The sequence below is a fragment of the Culex pipiens genome, unplaced genomic scaffold, assembly GCF_016801865.2.
Source record: "Culex pipiens pallens isolate TS unplaced genomic scaffold, TS_CPP_V2 Cpp_Un0014, whole genome shotgun sequence".
NCBI classification, from domain to species: Eukaryota; Metazoa; Arthropoda; class Insecta; order Diptera; family Culicidae; genus Culex; species Culex pipiens.
The window spans coordinates 185,333-201,138 of record NW_026292831.1 but is presented as its reverse complement, the minus strand read 5'-3'; the positions used below and the strand labels follow the sequence as shown (position 1 = coordinate 201,138).

At 36.3% G+C, this 15,806-nt stretch overlaps 1 protein-coding gene and 1 long non-coding RNA gene across 2 annotated transcripts in view; both read left to right on the top strand.

The window, feature by feature from the left end:
• The window catches only part of LOC120428269 (serine/threonine-protein kinase 32B-like), a 92,324-nt gene that overhangs the window by 27,471 nt on the left and 49,047 nt on the right, over positions 1-15,806 (top strand). Inside the window, exon 3 of the mRNA XM_052711425.1 lies at positions 14,283-14,320. Coding sequence (XP_052567385.1) covers positions 14,283-14,320 — 38 coding nt within the window. The remainder of the gene's footprint in view (positions 1-14,282; positions 14,321-15,806) is intronic.
• On the top strand, positions 9,676-10,386 carry LOC120428270 (uncharacterized). The gene is made up of 2 exons (XR_005607063.2): positions 9,676-10,026; positions 10,143-10,386. It is a non-coding gene; the product is annotated as an uncharacterized LOC120428270 (long non-coding RNA).

Below are 15,806 nucleotides of genomic sequence, written 5' to 3'. Positions count from 1 at the left end.
TTTTCACTGAAATTAAATTATTTATCCTGAAATTATCGCTTTCTAAGCATAATTTCATTGATCTTTCGTGCATACGAGCTGAGAGAAAAGTTCTCTTTCAAGTGTCCAAGGAAACTTTTTAACCCACTGAGAATTTTGGCTCGAGCCTCGACTCAATTCAGGCTCGATCTCGAGCCAAAATTACCAGTGGGAATTGACTATTCCATCGCTGGAACTAAGAATATTTTTTTAATCTCAATCACAAATCACTTTTTTGAGCTACGCTCTTCTAAATAGTGTTTTTTTTTTCTATTGAGTCAAGTTTGAATGCTGAGTAGTTCTCTCCATTTTCGGAAATCGACTTTTCTTTGTAAAAACTTCGTCATTACCTATGTCAAAAAAAGTAATTTTGCATCATTATTTTTTCCATGAAATGTTTTTGTTTTATAAAATGTACCGTTCTCAAGTTATAATCACTTTGGAAATGTATTTTAGGTTATTTTTTGCAATTTTAAATGGATTCTTGAAAGAAAAGCAACATCGAAAAAAATATTTTTGAAAAGCCGAGAAACTTTCTTTCTTTTTTCTCTCTGACACTTTAAAAATTGGACAATTAGTTTCTGAGAGATAGCTTAGATCAAATTTTAAATTTATTTTTGTTGAAAAAATCAGCAAACTCACAAAAGTTTAATTATAAGTTCAATATTCTTGATGGCAAATTGTATGCTGGTTTTGCATAGGAAATTTACTATTTGGGAAAATTTCAATTTATTTTATTAGAACTTAAGCAAACCGATATTTTTGTATTTTTAAAAGAACCAAAGTTCTTCCTCAAGAATGCTATATTTTCAACAAATGCCAGGACTTTGCTCAAAATTATGTAAATTTCGAGATAAAGTTATGGCATGAGAACGAATTAACTAAATTGGATACGGTGTCGTCAGATTTTTTGTTAGTGTGTGATTCAGAAAGAAATAGGAACACCAAAAAAACGAAATATTTTTAAGATACAGTTGATTTATAACCATTTTTCTAACCCAATGTTTTGAGGCAAAATAACATTCTTTATCACTCAACAAAACATTTGTACATTTCTAATTAGGTGTACCTTTTTGAAGCACTTGTTTTTCTGTTTCTTTGCACTGTCTAATATTGGAAAAAAGGTATTGAATTATTTTTTTTTATTTAACTTTTTATCACTATAAAAAAATATTTTCACAATATGTATTTATTTCATTTTTGAGTTTTTATATGTTATATGATATAGTGGACCAAAACAGGTATCTTTTGCGCCAAAGTTTTGGATGGTACAAAATTTGATACCGGAGTCATTTTTTTTTTAATTATGATGTTTGCAAAAAAAAATCTAAAATATGTTGCAATATAAAATTAAATTTACATCCAAAAATTACTTAACATATTTTTTGATAAAGTGCAACGGTGCAAGTAAGTCATGTTTTGTCTTTTATTTGTTTAACCAGTTGGCTGAAAAAACAGCTAGTTGTTGAGATTTGGTTACGATACTGCGTCTTAAAGTTTAAATATTGTTTAAAAATGGTTTTTACTCAGTGACACCTAAATGTAGTAATCCAATAAAATTTTTGGCTCGAGATCCTGAATCGACTCGAAGCTCGAGCCAAAATTCTCACTGACTGGCAAGCAATGTCGAATTTTAGTGTCGAAAAATAAAATTCATTTCATTTTCTGCTTTTCTCATTAACAATAGTTTAACTATCTAAAACTTAGTTAAACATTTAAAAAAGGCTGAAAACACTTATTTCGAACAAATTCAAATGTTACGGTTGATGTTTAAAACACTTAAATTTTGTTATTGAAAAGAGATGAAAATTTCACATTTCAAGAACAATAATATAAATGTGTCTATGAGGATGATTGTCAAGATATCATTAGTTGAATAATGAGAGCTAATTAGCTGGAACTGAGAAAAGCCCATTTTTCACAAAATTTAAATTTCTCGGCAAGATAGTGGTTTGATTTCATATCAAAATGATTTCTAAAGTCATTGGATTTAATGATTAAAAAAGTTATTGGAAAATTATGCAATACGCAAAGCAGGTAGAATATAATAATTCGAGGTTGTAGAACAGGGGTAATTTTCCACCAACGAACACGAAATTGGAAAATGTTGCCCCGACCCCTCTTCGATTTTTGTGAAACTTTGCTCTAAGGGGTAATTTTGGTTCCTGATCACGAATCCAAGGTCCATTTTTCGATATCTCGTGACGGTGGAGCGGTACGACCCCTTTCATTTTTCTGGTTTTTTACTAAGACACGTTTTTCAGTGATTTGTAGCTCGCAACCGTGAAGAGATAGAAATTTGGTGTCAAAGGGACTTTTGTGTAAAATTAGACGCCCGATTTGCATGTATTCTTCACGAGTTATCAGAATTTTACAAAAAAGTTTTTTGAAAAGGTTATGATTTTGACCATTTTTGATCAGTTTTTCGAATTTTTAGCCCCAAAAACTCAATCGTGTGCTTTTGATAGTATTTTTTTTCAGAAAGTTCAGCTAATTTTGCATAAGAATGACCCCTTGGACGATTGTTTTTGTCTGCTCTACAACTTTGTAGAACATTGTTTTACTCTAAAATGTAACCCTGCAAAGTTAGAAAAAACACGTAATTTTTAAATGAAAAAATTTGTTCTAAATGAAAAAATGGCCCTTCTAAGTTATTTCAGATTCGAAAAGAACATTTAAAAAAAAGCAAAGCAATCCACTTTAACGACCCCCGGGTCTTTTGTGGGCTCTGTTGCAAGTTTCTGCTCATTTCTAGGCGTCCGAAGGTTATGTGTGGTGAGTCACCCAAAACCTCTTTCACGCAAATGGACCGACGTTTTACTTCCCCATCCGATAGAAGGCCAGGAGGATAAAGCAGGAATCGAACCCGCGCCCCATAGCAACTTAGGGATCGGCAGCCGAAGCCGCTAACCACCGCGCCACGAGGCCCGGAACATTAAATGTCCCATAAAATGACATGTCTCACGATTTTTGACAGTTGAGTAACGGGAAATGGCAGCGATTTTAAAACTATTTTTTAACTTTTTTTGATGAAAAATACGTTTTTTCGGAATTTTGAGTACGCCATCAAATCGGGCGTCTAATTTTACACAAAAGTCCCTTTGACACCAAATTTCTATCTCTTCACGGTTGCGAGCTACAAATCACTGAAAAACGTGTCTTAGTAAAAAACCAGTAAAATGAAAGGGGTCGTACCGCTCCACCGTCACGAGATGTCGAAAAATGTCGAAAAATTACCCCTTAGAGCAAAGTTTCACGCAAATCGAAGAGGGGTCGGGGCAACTGCTGTGTGAGTTGGCGGAGAATGACCCATAGGTCAAACAACTAATGACCGATTCTTTCGTGACGGGACAACGTTTGTACGCATATGTTTTCAGTTTTTTGCTGATAACTGTGCTGATAATCTGTGGGAAATGGTACCAATATTTATACAAATTTGGAAAGTACATTAAATTTCCTATAAGATTCACTCCAGCAGACATTTAAAAACAAAAAGTTTGAGTCAAGTGAGATACATATGTAGCGCGACGGGACAACATCGTACAATTGGATCATTTTGATTTTTATACACAAAAGTGAAGAACTCTGCTCTCCTAGTAAGTTTTTGGAAAAACCCTTTTCTACAGTTGTTTCTAAAATGAAAAACGAAGATTTTGCTTCCTAGATCACCTAATTTCGTCAAATTTTGTGGATTTGACAGGTACTTCGTTTCGTGACGGGACAACGCAGACATTTTGCAAAAGAGGGTTTTGCTCGCGTTGTCCCGTCACGAAATGAAGCAATTGTGAAAATCTCTACTGACTAAACAACTTTGACTAATTTGGGGTCGCTGAGCTCAAATATGACTCCTAGAATACTCCAAAGTATTCAGGGAATGTGCAATCCAAAATGGCGGCCAATATGGCGGTGCTATAATATTCGATATTTTATAAAGAAATGTAATCGGCAATGAACAGGTCAAATTTAACAAAGGGTTGTTGAACTCAAATATGAGCTTTAGAATATTTCAAAATACTAAAAATGTGCAATCCAAGATGGCGGCCAATATGGCGAAGCTAGAAAATTTGTTTTTTTAGATGTAGGCAATCAACGGGTCAAATTCAACTAATTTGGGGTCGCTGAACTTGAATATGTGCCATAGAATACTCCAAAGTACTCAGGGAATGTGCAATCCAACATGGCGGCCAATATGGCGAAGCTGAAAATTTTGATTTTTTTTTAGATGTGTAACAGGCAATCAACGGATCAAATTTATCTAATTTGGGATCGCTGAACTTGAATATGAGCCATATAATACTACAAACAGACATGCATCGGCACTAAGAGCTCTTCTTAACGGCACTCAGCTTGTTCAAGTTCGCATTTACGTTTAAAGTAATGTTATGCTTGTTGCCAGTTTAAAACGTCTTGTTTTTAGAATGAATAATGTGTAGAAAACATTGGTTCATTTGAAAAACCGACTTCAGGTATATTTTTATGTGACTGTTCTCATAAACTCTCAAGAAAAACTTGTTAAAAGCTCTTTGAGTGCACTTAACGGTTCTTACCCTATATCTCACTTGGTTTACAATATAGCCTTCCAGGGTCTTCGAGAGCTTGAAAGATTAGCTTAATTAGTGTACTCTGATTACTGGCACAACATGCTGGGAATCATCTACGAGAAATGACAAACAAGTTCTTCTAAAAGAGGAGTTAGAGCGGATGCACGTCTGACTACAAAGTACTAAGGTAATGTGCAATCCAAGATGGCGGCCAATATGGCGAAGCCTGAAAATTTGATTTTTTTTTCAGGGTTGTAACAGGCAATCAACGGGTCAAATTTAACTAACTTGGAGTCGCTGAACTCGAATATGAGCCATATTATACTCCAAAGTACTCAGGGAGTGTGCAATCCAAGATGGCGGCCAATATGGCGAAGCTAAAAAAATTGAAATGCATTCTCTGAGTACTTATTTATTTATTTGTCACCGTATTCGGCATTATGCCGCACAGACTGTTCTACCCAAGTAGCACTCATAACTTGTCGACTGTTGAATAATAGTTAGACAATTGTTTTTGATAAACATACGAGAAAAAATCTGAACATAACTTAAATAACAGTTTGTTTCACTGCTTGTATAACTGACATATGTAACAATCGTGTTTTGTGCCACAAAAGTGTTAAAACACAGTCAAATTCACTCTTTTCCAACTTTAAAACACAACATAGGGAAAATTCTCACATATTTGGGAGACTTAGCACTCGCTCCTAACTCCATCCAATTTGCTGATTTACACTGTTTAAACAACTTATTTTGGAACTTCTTCGATAGAAACTTGCTTGCTCACTTCCGTTTGAGGTATTTATCACTTGATTTCAGTTGAAAACGCTTTTTATGAGCTGTAATTAAACGTCAAAATGCTGATATGCCAAGATGCTGTTCCCTCATCTGCAATGTTTTCCTCCAAACCAGTTTGTTGTATAAGAACAATATTACACTGTTTGTTTCACTGCTTATCTAACATTGTCATGTGACGGCATCTTCTGAAGAATGGGCGTGGCCAACCATTCTATAAATAACCTAGGTTTTCTCGCTTTGTTACACAAATGTTATCGGAGAATAGGTTATATAACTGATAATCAACAAACATATTCAACTTGACATTGCGTGTTGTTAGGTGGTGTAAATTTGTACGTGAGGCATTTAGAGTTTCAATAATGTTTATTTATCGAAGATTGCAATAATTTTAATTGTTGACCGATTATTTATAAACATATCGTCGGTAAAAGCTACACAAAATATCAACTTACGGGGTTCATGATAGAGGAAACAACAAATTAAAATCACACCGATTTTCAATGTTACTCCGTTCTACGGTAATCGAAATGACAGTTGAAACGGTTTGTTATAACAAAGTTATATAGTGGAGTTATAAAACTTGACTTGAAACAAACTTATATAACTTATTTTGCAATGACAGCCTTTTTTGGAGTTAAGTTGTAAGCTCACTGCTGTATAACAAAGCTGAAAGTAGCCTTCTTATTGACGTTTAGGCCAGCTTGTTTACTATGAAGCCCCGTGGAGAGATGCGGAAGCGCGCCTGGACCTGCCGTGGAGATAACAACAAATCGTCGAAGTCATCGGATCGAATCTTGGGAAAGACGAAGTCCATCAAAAAAGGAAAATCTAAAAGTTCGCCATGAAGAGGGTTTCACAAGAATCACAGTTAGAGAGCGCGAAAGGATTGTTTTTTTTTTCATACAATTTCAATTTTTTTCTAAATAAATCGGGCAGAAACAAGCGTACCAAAATAGCCAGAGATACTATTCTTATTGGCTTCGTCGTTGATTGAAATTCTAATAAGAACTGTTTGTTTACATGTAAGTTGGGTAACGGTTAGACAACTGTTTTCAATCTATCTTTCCTTTTCAGTGTGCGCTTTGATTTGACAGCATAGCCGTTAACCACGCCCCTTTTTTTCGTTGAATCTCTTGTTAGCTAGCACAATGTTGTCAAATACATTTGTACAACTTACTGTGATAACATGCGTCTTATTCTAGCAAGTTATACAACAGAAAAAAGTGCGCTTTTTCCAATGCATAGGAGTTGTAGAACAAGTTGTGGTAACGAGGCCGATCGGTTATACATCCAGTTAGGAAATACGTTTATCTGACAAAGTGTGTTGCTTGGGTAAGGACTTTAGAATATTCTAAGGGTTATATTCGAGTTCAGCATCCCCAAATTAATTAAATTTGACCTGTTGACTGCCTGTTACATTTCTGTATAAAAAAATCCAATATTTTAGGTTCGCCATCTTGGCCACCATCTTGAATAGCACATTCTCTGAGTACTTTGGAGTATTATATGGCTCATATTCGAGTTCAGCGACCCCAAATTAGTTAAATTTGACTAGTTGATTGAACTTAAAAATCCTTTTATGGTGGTTTCTTCCATTCTGCCGCCATATTAGACGCCATCTTGAATATCTCGCTTCCCTTTGAGACTCAGGAAAATCAACAGGCAAATTTGGATTCTGGAGGGTCGATTTAGTCCAAGGGTCCTGATTGTTCAAAACCAACCACTCCATTCGCGAGCACAAATAGCAGGCGACGCGATACTGCCCTGATGAATTCCTACTGTTTGTCACTTTCTCACTATTCGCTCCCGAACACTCTCGCTTCTACTCTCCTTCTCTCTCTGATCGGCTCAGTCTCCGAACGGCTCAGGCAGGCCGAACGTCACCACTCACTGAAAACATTTTTTCTCTGATGCGCTGCGTTATACTCATTCATTTGGGTTGCCTAAAATCAATGTTATCAATTAAATTGTGCATTTATTTTGATTTCATAACATTATAGACACCATTCAAAGAAACTTCCACCAAGAAAAAATCAAATTGATGGCAAACTGAGGGCGTGAAGACAAAAAGACTGCCGCGCTGTTATTTTGTGAGAATGGCTCTTCGCTGAACATGGTAGTGTGTGAGTGTCGTCGAGCGACGGAGTAGGCAAAAATTTTCACGATGTATTTGTTCGCTGAGTGAACAGTTCGGGCCACTCGCTGGCTGCTTGCGAGTATCATTCGCTCATGAATGCAAGCGGGTTAGAATAGGCGACGACTGGATAGGCGATGAGTGAGTGGTTTCTGTTCATTGAACCGAAAATCAGGACCCTTGATTTAGTCTAGATCGATCAAAAACTGGCCTGTTACACGATTTGCTTCTAGACACGAGGAATGAGCACCTTTTTTGAATTCGTGCCTTGACCAAAAAATTAGCGTGACGGGACAACGCAAACTTGCGTCAGTCGTAACTCTGGTTCCTTTTGACCAATTTTCGATTTCTAATAAGCATTTTAAAGGGTTTTTTGAGTACGAAGAGAATCCAGAATATGATGCAAAACCGATTTCACGAACTATTGCAAATTAAACTATTGTCATTTTTCGTGACGGGACAACGCTTCCATATACCCCCTTTTCAAATATCCTGTATAATTTTATACCTACAGAATCAGCTTTTGTCAATAAGAGGGCTTATATAGTGCGTCCATCCCGGGAATTCCCGGGACAAAAATCCCGGGATTTATCCTAAACCGGGAATTCCCGAATCCCGGGATTTTCTATAATTTGTCCCGGGAATTCCCGAAATTGAAAAAAAATCATATTTTGGTCTGGAAATTCAGATTTGGTTGTGAAAATAGTAGAACAATAAAATGAATTAAAATTTGTATTCAGCAAATCTCAGCATTAAACTGGCTTTTAAGGAAAAAATATTATAATTTTAATTAACACGTCCGCAAAATGCCTAGTGCTTCAAATTTTTTTCTCTATTATTTTATTTTTTTAAAGACTGGATATATTTACGTATATTTTCGATTTTTCATTTCATTTTATTAGGTTGCTTTAACAATTACATTTGTGCAGTTGTTATCCTGAGCTGAGATATGGATTACCTTTCAACAGCTGATTTGTTCAAAATGGGGAGAGAGTTTACTGGTACTAAGGAAAAATTAGACAGAGAAGGAAAAAAAATTGCAAAAATAATTTTCGAAATATATTTTCGATTTTAAATTTGAAAAAAAAAACAATCTCATATCAAATTATTTATAATCAAACACCGGCATCTAGGGCAAATACGTACAAATGTAACGAATAAATACAGCTATTAAAGCAAAAAATAATTGCATGACGTTTTGGATGACTTCGGTTAAAACAGGAACAGAACAAAACAATTTGTACTTCCAAATGTATTGCTCTAAAATCTCCTGTACCTATTTAGACTGTAATTCTGATTTTCCCTCGGTTGGCGGTAGTAACTTGAAGATAATTTGTAAAATATGTTTTATATAAAACAATGCATCCAAAACTTATCTAAAATTTTACATTGACTGGTATCATTTTATTTATTGTCGTTTTTTGTTTTTTAGATATAAAATATTTTTTTTAGCTTTATGACTAAAATATCATATAAAAATATATATAAAAGAAAAAAAAAATATAAAAGAATTCCAGAGTTTTTTTGAATAGGTCCTATAAACATATGGAAGACAAAAGCTTATTGGACCTTTTCAAAAAAAAAACTCAAGAATTATGTAATTTGATTCGCAAATAAAAAAATAATTAATCATACTGGAATTAAAAATAGTAGTTGATATAAAATCCTAAACACCACAAAGACAAAAAAAATTCTTTTAGGCTATTTTAAAACTGTCGTCTTTGTTTAGATTGAAGTGAGGATTATCACCATTTGATGTTATTAAGCTAATTCAATGATTTTAAGCTTGAAAACATAACAAAAATAATGAAACATAGATTTAAATACTGATTCAAAAATTTCCCGGGAATTCCCGGGATTCCAACAATATTTTTCCCGTTTCCCGGGAAATTCAAAACCCGAGAAAATTGGACGCCCTAGTTAAGAGCATTTAATGGTTTTAAATTAGGAAATGGATGTACACATTTTGTTGGTCTTAGTCTGTTCTAATTGAAACTAACCAGAAAAATCAAAATATTGTGCTCCTACATTAGGGTGGGTCATTTTTTTCGAAAGTGCTCGGATCCGGCTGAAATAAAGACCATCTTGTAGAGGGGACTCTCATACCAAATTTGAGCTCATTTGGTTTAAAACTGGCTTGTCGCTCGGGGGTTGAAGTTTACATGGAAATTACTATGGGAAATGCGTGATTTTACTTCAAACGCTCCTACAAGCTAAGCGACAAACTTTAACCCACACTTACACTAGGTAGCCGTGTCGGGGGTGGTCCAAGGAACATTTTTCTCTAAGGGTTCATGGTCATCCGTTCAACCTTCAGTTTGCGCAAAGCCGAAACATCCGGCGACGCCGGAATTCTTCAAAATCTTAGTTTTAACTGTCAACGCATGCTATGAAACTGTGAATAAATAAGAAACACGACGCCAAACGTCATCGTCGGCTGTAGGAGATTGTGACGGCTCGCCTCACCGGAACGTCGCGTTTGATATCGAAGCGGTTTCCGGAGACCTCCAGCGTTGGATATTTGCTGATTGCGAGGTGACCGAAGGAAATACCAGCAGTTTGTGAGCGTGCCATTGAGACACGTCCAGAAAGCGTTTGGAGTGATGGCTGGCATTAAAAAAGTGTAAATTTCTTATTCTTTCTCGCCGCAGGTTCCCCCTCAAAGATCACCTCATCAACAATGTGAACCAGACTAGTAGAAAAAACTGTCCCGCCCGTGAACATCTTCTCTGAATTCTTGCTCAACATAATGTATTTAACATGAAGTGCTTTCCGGAAGAAGGTGTCCAAAATGGCGACCCTGAAGAAGGTGTCCAAAATGGCGACCCTGAATTAGTTTTTTTGTGAAATTGTGATTGATATTGTGAAATCGAATAAAATACGTTGTTAAAGTAATTTTTGTACAAAGGTTTTTGCGTTTCGTTCATAGATCGAGAAAAAGCGTTACTCAATCCCAAGTTAGGACCAACACAACTAGAGACAGTTTATTTTCTAGATTCGATCGGCAATTTTCAACGCTTCGTATAGATGGACAATATTGTACTGCAAGCTGTTTTATTTTCTAAGCAGCAATTGATGTAACGATCATAACTCTTGAAGTCTTGTGAAGGTTTGAAGAGGATTTTACACTGCCACTTTCCATTCTATAGAAAATCTCTTGTAGAAATCCTGTATTTGTTAATTGAGATCCTAAGATAAATGATCGAAGATTTGCCATAACACTAAAATCTGGTTTCACCCCTCCAAATGACGCTTCTCTGATTTTCTCAAAACTTCCAAATTTTTGAATTTTTAAATCTTTCATGAAACGCAACATATTTTGCAATTCGACCAGATGCAACAGGTCGCCAATAGACTTGTAGCCAACAAGAGCCCGTGCCGGTTCTCGTTACTTCGCAACAAACTCTTTTTGTGCCATTGGACTCAGTCTGAATTGTACCGGAACGTCACCATAATAATAATTTGGGATTTTTTAATACTCAGTTGTTCTTATTTGCAGCATTTTTTTATTTAGAACCTTCAATTTTCACTAACAATTTCACTATATAACATAAAAAGCAAATATCCAACGCTGGAGGTCTCCGGAAACCGCTTCGATATCAAACGCGACGTTCCGGTGAGGCGAGCCGTCACAATCTCCTACAGCCGACGATGACGTTTGGCGTCGTGTTTCTTATTTATGCACAATTTCTTAGCATGCGTTGACAGTTAAAACTGAGATTTTGAAGAATTCCGGCGTCGCCGGATGTTTCGGCTTTGCGCAAACTGAGGGTTGAACGGATGACCATGAACCCTTAGAGAAAAATGTTCCTTGGACCACCCCCGACACGGCTACCTAGTGTAAGTGTGGGTTAAAGTTTGTCGCTTAGCTTGTAGGAGCGTTTGAAGTAAAATCACGCATTTCCCATAGTAATTTCCATGTAAACTTCAACCCCCGAGCGACAAGCCAGTTTTCAACCAAATGAGCTCAAATTTGGTATGAGAGTCCCTATGGGTCCCCTCTACAAGATGGTCTTTATTTCAGCCGGATCCGAGCACTTTCGAAAAAAATGACCCACCCTATCCTACATTGTTAAACCTGTTGTCCCAATTCGCCCCAGTTGACGGTATTAAGCTAATTCTATAATTTTAAGCTTGAAAACATATAAAATATTATTAAAACATAAATTTTATGACTGTTTCAAAAATTTCCCGGGATCCCGGGAATTCCCGGGATTTCAAAAATATTTTTCCTGTTTCCCGGGAAATTCAAAACCCGGGAAAATTGGACGCCCTAGGCTTATAAAAGGGTCATTTCACTATAAAATACCGTTTAGATTGATTAAATATCTGCAGTCCTTCCATTAATTTGAGCTATTATTTAAAAAAGTTGGGAAAATTAAAAAATTCCAGCGTTTATACATTTTACAACATCTGCTCACAGATATATTTAGAATAGGAACTTTGGTGTGGAAATATGTTTTTTGTTTGGTTCAAATTGTTGGAAAACATGGAAAATTATCAGAACCATCCAAAGTTTAACTTGAAAAAATGACTACTTGGTAAACAAGTGCTAAGAATCGGTCAATGCATATACATATATGCAATTCCATTTGAAAATTGCGTAAACCAAAAAAAAGTTCGCCGATTGGGCTCAAAATTGGACTGGAGGTTGCTTGGCCAAAATAATTAGACCCGTTTTTTTTTTGTTTAAGCGCATTTTTCAAAAAATCATAACGGCGAGCTCTTTCAAATTGCTGTATACTGAAAATAAAAGTTCATATTCATCGACTTTTTTAACGATTCATTTCCGCTATCAACTTCCAACATTAGCAAATTTAAAATTTCCACTACCGGAAAATGGAACACCACAACGTCGACACATAAATATAACAGGTTAGTGGTGGGTGTTGTTTCTCTGCGGTGACGAGGGTGGTGTGTGTCACTCAGTCAGCTCCATTTCCCCGAGCGCGTAATAATTGTCGGTTATTAATATTTCCCGCCCCCGCGAGCGGGCAAACCACCCCACCGACGACATTGTAAGCTGTGTGCGGCAACAACAATAACAAGAGCAACGTAAACAACTTTCTCGGTTTATCACGAACAATACCGGCAGCGTGGGGTAGGGCAGGAATTGCGTGGGACGATTTTTCCAAGAAATGCCGTTCGACGGTGGTTTTGATGGGAGCAGTAAATGGCATTTAAGCAGATGTTGCATCATTATGCCTTGTTTTTTTGCTGATAAGTTTAAATTTGTATTTTATTTTTAAAATTTTCACTGAGCTAAGTAGTTTAAAATCAATCATTCACTTCGAACACATTAATTAATATCTGTATATGCCAAGACAATGAAAAATAACACCACCTACTGGTCACTCTACCCTAATAACCAAACCACCAAATGTCCCCGCAAAACGCTCCCAAATTGACTGTTCCTATTCCGGGGGCGCCGCCACCGCCCCAAAGATTACACACTCTCGTCGTATTGCTGCCCCTTAAACTTTGCCCTCTCCCCCAACCAGCTTTGCAAGCAAAAACAAACCCAAAATGTCCTGCTCAGTTTTCCCGAGACGACGACGACAGCGACGCAAAACAGCAATCTCAAATATTTACATCCCTTCGTATACGTCTACACGACTATTTGCTGGGGCAGACTGACTGTCCAATGTGCATTTGGACGGCTGGGTTTTGCGTAACTAGCGTGCAATCTTGCCGCACATGCATTTTTGAGAAGATTGTTATGCTTGCCTTCAAAATTCCTTTTTTAAAGATTTTTAAATTTAATATCTAATTTGAGTAAAATAAGTAAAAATTTTAAACTCGTTGCATGTTGCCACTTATCATACAAAATATTGCTTGAAAAAATTGCATTTTGCCACAATGCATACATTTAGGACAGTTTGATGCAATTGTCATACGTGGATCCCCTCTTCTTTTTTTAAATACATTTTGTTAATTCAAAACCTGGATCAAAATGGGTTAGTTTTTTAACCTCGTTTGGTTTTATAAATGTACTGTTACGTGGAAATCTGAACTCTCTGAATTGCGGAGAAATTTTCATTGAGTTTGGAAAACAAGTTACATTTTTGATAGTTGAATTCCAGCAGGATCAGGTTTGTTGGATACTTTATCCTATAATCCTGAAACTTCGTTCCTCATTCCTGACCTTACTCTTCTAAGTTAATAATGTAGCAAAAAATCCTCCCCACAAATGGCCTCTGCCCTGCTTTTGGACCGATACAACATATGCCATGCCATTACAGAGAATGGGGGGGAGAGGGGGATGGTCCTGAAATATTAAGTGCAATTTAAGTGCTCCCCAAAAGTCTGGTATGTATTGTGAAGGTTGCAGTTGTACAAACCCAACTGAAATCACACAAAGGTGTTTTGAAATCCAGAATAAATTTTCAAAACATCAAAATTGAGAATTGAAAAAAAAATAGAATTGCTTAAGGTGAAGGTTCGTGGTGTCTTCCTCGGTTTAAACTTTAACATCGAAAAATTTACGTGATTTTTTTCCGTGCTTCCCGTGTTGAAACTTTCCATCATCCCCTGAAGCGTATTATGTTGGCCAACCAAGCTGCTGCTGCTGCTGCTGCTGCTGCTGGACTGCTGGTTGGCCGTCCAAACGCAATAATAATGAATAATGCATATCAAATTCCTCATTTTATTACATCATTTATTTTCAGCGCAGTCTTACATTCATAACTTATTCATACGATTTTTGCGACTCCCTGTTCTTTTCCACCGTTACTCAAACTCCCATTTTTATAAATTTTCTTTTTTTTTTCTTTCTCCTTCCATTTTCCCAGGGATATCAAGCCGGACAACATACTGCTGGACGAGGAAGGTGAGTGAGGCAAACACATCCATCTAACCAGCAGTGTTGCAAGTACCATAATGTAACCGCATACATCATGGATCCTGCAACTTGCGAAAAGTTTTGTCGAAATATGTTCCACTGCAGCATTTGAGCGGGGGAGATAACATATCGTCGTAAACTTTTGCCGACCGCAAAATTGACCCTTCCGTCCATCTCGGGTCGGAAAGTTGAGCTTGAGCTTAGTTATATGATGGTTGATGAAATGGCATTTAAAGTCAACAAAACGATTATTATGATGGAAGGTTTACATTTTTGGTGGGTTTGGAAAAAAAGTGTTTTTTGCTTGTCCCAAAATAATATCTTCTTATGAGCAACAATACCAAGATTAAGCCATTCCATAGATTTAACTTTTTTAGATTTTTCATCCAGCTATACTTTTTCAAAAACTTTTGCCATTTTCGGGACTTTTGCCATTGCTGTAATTTGAGACCTGACTTTTCGGCCCCGAAAATATTTTTATCGGCAAGCTTGTCCAATTTCGCATAAGTTTTCCTTTGCAGCGTTTCATTTTAACTCATTTTTTATCGATGTAAGCTTTTTTACTATCCAGGTTTTTAGCACTGAACTAACTTAACTGAAAAAATAACTTGTTTTCAATGATTTCCTTTGTCGGCCTCCATTTGTCATGTTGGTCATGTGTAGCATTACAACCTGCACATTTCTTTAAAGAAAAAAGATAAACAGCGATGGAAAAATCTTCATAAAAGGAGATCTTTTTTACGCTCATAAAAAAAAACCTGCAGGGAACATAGCTCTCTCGCTCACGAAAAATCGTTTGAGGAAACTCAAAAAATCATAATCTGGATTTTTGGGTGGAACATCGATGTATCTACTACACTTGCAGAGGTAACGTCACACGTCCAAAAATGACCAGACACTATTCGTAGATGAACATTGTTTGTATACAAAACGAAATAAATTAGTTTAAGTGGTGCTAACATCGAAATTTAAAAAAAATCATCTACTGGTTGATTATTCCGAAAAGTTTGGGAGCGATTTTCGTTTGCTTGTTTCGCCTCCTCTTTCTTTCGCGGGTGAAGAATGTTTGCAAGCGAAAAAGATTTTTTTTGCGACTATCCCACAATGTGAATCATTATCGAAACATTATAATACAGCAATTCTCCACGAAAACAGCATGGAAAAAAACAAAAGTGCTCGGATCAGGCTCAAAATATCTCTAGGGGTTCCTTGGCCGAAATCATTAGACTCGTATTTTATTTTTTTGACCATTACGGTGACCTACGCCGGTTTAGGGTGGTCCCAAAAAATAGCAATTTTAGTAGATTTTCGAAAAAATCACATTTTTCCAAAAAAAAAACATTGCTTCGCGCCATTTCAACCGATTTCAGCTGTCTTGTACGCAAATAAAAGGTGATTAGTTGACCTTTCAAAGAAAAATAGTTTGAAATTCTAAAAATGCAGGCTAACATTGGAAATGGTCGCATTAAACATT